Source organism: Enhydra lutris, unplaced genomic scaffold (genome assembly GCF_002288905.1).
Source record: "Enhydra lutris kenyoni isolate GAN:26980312 unplaced genomic scaffold, ASM228890v2 scaffoldscaffold30, whole genome shotgun sequence".
NCBI classification, from domain to species: Eukaryota; Metazoa; Chordata; class Mammalia; order Carnivora; family Mustelidae; genus Enhydra; species Enhydra lutris.
The window spans coordinates 18,698,698-18,705,244 of NW_019154114.1; the positions used below are offsets into that span (position 1 = coordinate 18,698,698).

Below are 6,547 nucleotides of genomic sequence, written 5' to 3' on the forward strand. Positions count from 1 at the left end.
GGGAGGGAGGGAGGATGAATGAAAAACAGAGCAAATGAATTAATGAACCAGTTTCTGAGTGGTAAAACTTTGAACTATATCTAGTTTTTATTCCTTTCTTTTCACTTAGTCTTGCTTTTTCACTATTCTACTAGAAACATGTATTATTTGTAAGGTACCAAAACAAAACATGATTTCAGAGACCGTGTGAGCCGCTGCTGGTCACATATACAAGATCTGTGAGCCCTTTCTGCTGTAATTCAGGGGTACCACTGGTCCCCTGATGCAGTCCTGTACCCACTTCCTCCTCCTGGTTTCTTTACCCTCTCCCACCTTTTTGGTGCTCTCAGACCACACACTTTGCTTCCACATCAATTAAATTCCACCAACAAGGTGACAATCACTGTAACTAACACTTTAGGACCACTTAGGACATCCTTGCTGCTGTGGAATTGCTTCCTTGATCCTCCTAATGACCATGTTATAGCAAAGGTGACCTGCCCCAGGTCACATAACTGACGAGACCTGGAACCCAGGCCATTCAACACAGCCTACACCTTTAACCACCAGGCAGTAGATGCTTATGTACCGAGCACCTTCTGCATGCAGACCGAGGCCAAAGGTCTAACACACATCCACATGGGTCTGAACACCTACTGCTTGCCAGCCTGGGGTTGAGCGCCTACTGGGGCTAATCAGGAGCTGTGTGCCTACTGAGCACTGAGCCGGCGTGTGCACAGAAAGCACAATGCCATCCGAAGAGCTAGGAGAGCAAAAACAGTAAAAAGTAACAGTAAGCACAGCCTGGTGCATCAGGGGCCCATGCTCTCGTTTTGAATGTGTTACTTCAGCCAACACTCCCAGTCACTGTCAGAGGTAGGCACTGGCAGGATCCCCGTTTTGCAGACTAGGAAACTGAGGCACAGAGAAAGGGAGGTCCTTGCCCAAGGTCACATAGCAAGCAAGAGACACAGCTGGGATGTGACTCAAGAGCTTTTCTAACTCTGGGTTCTTGAAATAAAGAAGATATCACTCTGGGCTGGCTGGGGGGCAGAGACAGGGAAGAGGAATTCTGCCTGGAGGGAACCTCCAAAATCAAAGTTTGGAAGGTATCATCAGGCTGCAGGTGCACAAAGAAGGGTGTGGGTATGACATGCGGGTGGGGACAAACTGACCGGAGCTGCAAGCAGACAGCCAGTGCCAAATTCCATGGGCAAAAGGGAGCCACAGAAGGTTAAGGAGCAGTAGAGTGACTTGGTCAGAGATGGGCTTTAGGAAGAATTACTCTAGCAATGGGACTAAAATGGATATAAGACAAAAAAGATCAAGGGCTAAGAGATTGTTGCGATTGGTTTGCCTCTCTTCTGGAAACAGCCTGCCTCCCAACATACACACTGCCACTCTTCCCTCAAGAAGCCACCCTCCCCGGGGCACCTGGGTAGCTCAGTGGGTTAAAGCCTCTGCCTTCTGCTCAGGTCATGATCTCAGGGTCCTGGGATGGAGCCCCGCATCAGGCTCTCTGCTCAGCAGGGAGCCTGCTTCCCCCTCTCTCTCTGCCTGCCTCTCTGCCTACTTGTGATCTCTGTCGAATAAATAAATAGAATCTTAAAAAAAAAAAAAAAAAAGAAGAAGAAGAAGAAGAAGCTACCCTCCCAACTCAGTTTCCTGGTTTGGGTGGGGCTGCCCCCTCCCCAGCTCCCAGGGTGGGCATTGACTCAGGCCTAGCCAGCCAGAGTCCCCATGACTGGTCCAGGACGGGCACAAGAACCCAACCAGGGCAAGGAGTGTGTGTCAATTTGGAAACTTCCACTGGAGTCATTGGCCAAGGGTCTCCCTCTCCCCACAGGGATGGCTCTGCCCAAGGCCTGGAAGCCAGCCTGGCTTGTGGCCATCTGTATCACCACTCAGGAAGATGATGGCCTCCTGTCCCCAAGAAGAGTAAGAAAGGAGAAAGGCAGAGCTAGGGGAGGGAGCAGGGAGGGGGTTCTGAGTTTGGGCAGCCTCACCTGCAGCTAATAATCCCCTGGGCCTTCCTAACCATGGAGGCTACAGACTGACATTTTGCCTAAGCTAATCTGCGTGAGATTTCTCCCTCTGCACCTGCAAGATCTCAGGGGACTGAGGTGCTGGGCAGGGTGGTGAGGTGTCAAGAGCGGGGCCACTGGTGGAGTGATGAGTGCCGAACGAGGGGCCACATGCATCCAGCACCAGAAGAGCCAGGACACAGCACAGGGAGCTCCAAATTCTCCTTGCAGAAACAAGACGAGAGACCTTCCAGAAAACAGCTGCAGTGGACAAGGAGAAGCCAGGCCTGGGAGCACGAAGAGAGGAGAGGGAGAAGCAGAGCACAGGCGTGGGAAAGAAGGGTGCGTCAGAGAGAATGCCAGAAGAGGGGCTGTCAGGGAGGGGAGAAAGCCCAGAAGGAAACTGTCCCCCTCTCCCCCCACACCCCATCGCCGATGGAGGGAGAGACCAGGTGCTGGTTCTGGCTTCCAAGCCCTCCGACCTCCTTGTTAGATGATTGGAAACAGGAAGGCTGGGCCAGAAGGGGAGCCTGTTCTCATAGCATGGGCCCCTCTGGCTTGTCAGGACACCTGCCTGGGAATTAGGGGCTCAAAGAGCCCTCCCTGCTTCATGTAAGTGGGCAAGCATGTCTCCTGCAACCTGCAAACAGTTTCATGGGGCCTGACCAGAACCTATGAACCCGAAGAAGCCTCCACGCTGGGAGGTGAGAACATAAACCACTTCCAGGATGCCTGGATGGTTCGGCCGGAAGTGCAAGCAACTCTTGATCTCAGGGTCGTGAGTTTGAGCCCCACATGGGGTATAGAGATTACTCAATATATAAAACTTAAAAAAAAAAAAAATCTTAACCCACTTCCTTAGAGATGAGGCCAAGACTACAGGCCTTCCAGCCAGCCTGCCTGGGTTCGAGTCCCAGGTCTACCACGTCCTATGTGATGGAAAGGGACGGATCTCAGTCTTGGAGATAAGGCACATCAGGTGCAGTGACTTGCATATGTAAAGTTAATAGTAGGAGCTCTGAGTCCTCTGTCACTAGGTTATGAGGACACGGCTGGGGGAAGGAACACGTGTCTCCAAGAGGAACCAGAGCAGACACAGCAACCATAACTCGCCTATACATTTGTCCAACAGATGGCCGGGGAAGGCAGGCAGATTTCCAGCCAAAGCAGACGGAGCCTTCAGATCCCACAGCCCATTCATAAGATCAACAAGCAGCAGGGAAAGCATTTTTAGTGCCCCACCCCCTCTGCCAGGCACTCCCATCCCTGCTTCCCTGCTGGTTGGGGGAAGGGTCAGAGTAACACCCCACCCCCCACCCCCTGCAAAGCCCAAGGGAGGAAGGAAGTGTTCTCTGAAGGCACCAAGCCCTTCCAGCTTCGCCCAACCGCCTGGAGCATCTGTTCAGTATCTGTGCGCTTTCATCCTTGGGTCACCTTCTCCTTCTGGGTGGGGAGAACAATAGCTTCAGGAGCAAAACTCAGTCTGATGGGGGAGGTGGGGGTGGTGATGGATGGTCAGGAGGAAAGAAACTGCTAGTTTTCTGTTCTTGAGTTCAGTGAAGGGGGGAAGCTGGCCTGGGAGACAAAGCCTCTGATCCGACAAGGCAAAAAATACTGCTGAATCTCTTAGATGTGCACCAAACTGGGGGAAAGCCAAGAGTGGGCACTTACTCTACTTGCAAGAGCATTTGCCACGGGGGAGGAAGAGTAGAAGTGGTAGAGAGAAAGGGCTCCTGAGTCAGGGGCCTGAGTTCAAATCCTAACCCATGGGCTCTCCATGAGAGGCCCTCCATGCATTACTGAAAGTGAGTTGTTGCCGTACCTTGCACATCTGATATTTTAAACCGACCCTTTACAAAAGCAAGGAGTGGCATTTAGAGGCAGCTCGCAGGAAGACATTTTAATTGGGATAACATTAAAAAACAAAACAAAACCTTTTACCCCCCAGCCCAGGGGCAGACACTTCATAAATATTCTTCCAATTAGACTAAAGGCAAACTAGCACTTGGTTAAGGAAACAGTCACAGAGGGGAGCCGCCACGTGTTCCATGGCACAATTTTGAACTTTTTCTTTGTTTCACAAATGACCGTGTAGTTTTCTATAAGCACTGTGTTGGAGCATTTTCCACACACGGACTCGCCAATCCTCAGAACAGCCTTCCAAGATTACAGGTAAGGAAACCGAGACCCTGAGAGGTTAAGTAACTTACCCCAAACCACACAGCTAGGAGGTGGCCACTCGGCGATTCAAACCCAACTTGCCAGCTCAGGGCTCCTGCCTAACCTCCAAGCTACACTGCCTTTGTCTGCACATCTGCTTCAACGCTAGGGACCAGAGACCTGGAGAGAGTTCATTCTCTACTCTGGGCTCCAACTGGTCCTATTACCAAGGAGGCTGAGCCTTTTGCTGCTACTGAAAGGTCTGTGATTCCATACACCATGTGTTCCTTTCTTTCAAAGGCTTAACACACCCCAGGGAAATGAAAGAAGTTTACAAATCGTAAGCATTTTCCTTGATGACTTCTTACATATGTACACACCTGTGTACCCACCTCCCAGATGGAAATATGAGCCATCTCCAGCGCCCCTGAGCCTCCTGTGTGCCCCTCCCAGTCAGTGGCTATCTACTTCAAAATGTGACCACCATTCTACTTGTCACACCACAGATTCGCTTTGCCTTTTCGTTGGTGGCTCTGTATTCTACCAATAAAAAACACGCATGTGGGACCAGCATGCTCACAATGAGCTTGGGAGAAGGGAGGGGACAGCTGACAGTTTCTTTCTCCTACAATAAGCCAGGATTGTGTTTTTATTTTGGCTCACTGGCCGAAGACAGGGGATGGTGGGGAAAGCTTAACGCGAGGTTGGAACCACAGAGAGTGGACCCTTGGAAAAAATCAGTGACCCGCAGGGAGCAAAGGAGCTGTGTCTTCTGGAGACAGTACTGCAGGGAGCAACGAGCGAGCAGGCGGCCAGCTCTGTCGCTCTGGATGTCGAGAGGAGCACGCTTTGAGAGGCTTTTAAAAACCTCAAATCGGGTTCCTCCAGCGTCCGAGGCACCCGGGGTGGCCAGGCTCCTCCCAGTTTGGCCTCTGCAGCTCCTCCCCCTCCCGCGTTGACAATCGCCGGAAAGATCAGGAATTGCCCCCGAAGGCGCGTTTCCCTACCTGTGCACTCCAGGATGAAGTCCTGGTACTCCGCTCCCTGCTCGCCGGGGACGATGGTGGAGCCGTCATACTTAAAAGTCACCCTTTGGATTGGGAGAAGAAAAAACACACACACACGTCAGCGACGGCAGTAGCTGCACGGTGCCGAGCTTCCAGCAGGGCCATCTAAGAGATGCTCTGGCCGGGGACAAGCCAGCGCTGGCTTTCCACGCTCCTGCGTTAAGGCTGCGGGAGACAGCTCGGGATGACCCTTAATCCGTCCCGTGCGGAAGCCGGCTCCGTGCCCCAGGCCCCCGGTGAGCTCGGAGAGCGCGGCCGGGAGAGCAATGGAAAGTTCCTCACCAGATGACGGCCGAGCCGTCGTCGCGCACCAGGTTGTACGCCGCCCGGCAAGCCTCCTTGTCGATCTTGGTGGCCATCGCCGCAGGCCCGCAGCGGGGACACTCTGCCCCGAGCGACCGAGCGCGCCCCGGGCCGGCCGCAGGGATTGGAGCGCGGCGGGGACACGCGGAGGGCGGGCGGCAGCGGCGACGGCGACAGCGACAGCGACGCGGGCAGCGAGCGGCGAGCTGCAAGCGCGGCGGCGGCGGCTCCGAGAGCGCACGGAGCGCGCGCCGGGACCCAGGCGGCTCCACCACGCCCCCCTCTGGCCATTGGCTGCCTGACCTCGGGGGCGGGGCGTCTTGCCTGGCCTACGACCAATCCCAGTCCGGGAGGGTTGCGCAACTCCGCGGCGGGGGCTGGAGGAGGGGCTTTCCGCTCCTCCCGCCCCCTCTCTTCTCCCAACCCCCTTCTCGGTCACCCACTCTCTGCTCTAACTCCCCCTATTTCCTCCTCCCCAACTCCTCTTTCTCCTTTTCCTCACCCCTCCTTACTCGCTCTCCCCCTCCCCTTCCTTGTGTCTCCCCCTCTTTATCCCTTCCCTGAACCTCTCTTCCCCTCCCCCTCCTTGCTCCTCCCACTTCGCTAACCCCTTCTCCTCCTCTTTTACCTCCCCTGCCTCCCTTTCTTCTTCTTCTCTCTTCCTTTTCTTCCTCTCCGCATTATCCCCAACACCAACCCCTTCTCCTTCCTCCCTGTTCCGTCCTCCTCAAGCTCTGTTCCTCCGCTACTCCCTCCCCGCCTCCTTCCTTCTGCCCTCCTCCTCCTCCTCCCTGCCCCCACCACCCAGGCTTCGGGGCTGCAGAGCTCCGTGCCTCCAAAGGGGGCCTCCATATGGGTGACTTAACGCTGCAAGCCGGACGACACTGCCCCCACCCCGGTATCCGGCTCTCTGGTTTCTAGGTGGGGAGGCACTGGAAAGCATTAAGCATTTCAAATAGGAGGGGACAGAAAGTGGATTGCTTCCAAAACGCTGGTGGGATCACTGTTTACTTT

General features: G+C 54.3%; 1 protein-coding gene across 1 annotated transcript in view; it reads right to left on the reverse strand.

The window, feature by feature from the left end:
- Positions 1-5,711, reverse strand: part of LOC111152933 (coactosin like F-actin binding protein 1) — a 39,061-nt gene extending 33,350 nt beyond the window's left edge. Inside the window, exons 1-2 of the mRNA XM_022511677.1 lie at positions 5,513-5,711; positions 5,171-5,253 (exon numbers count right to left, since the gene is read on the reverse strand). Of these exons, the coding sequence (XP_022367385.1) occupies positions 5,171-5,253; positions 5,513-5,589 (160 nt within the window). The 5' untranslated portion in view covers positions 5,590-5,711. The remainder of the gene's footprint in view (positions 1-5,170; positions 5,254-5,512) is intronic.
- Between the last annotated feature and the right edge of the window lie 836 nt (positions 5,712-6,547).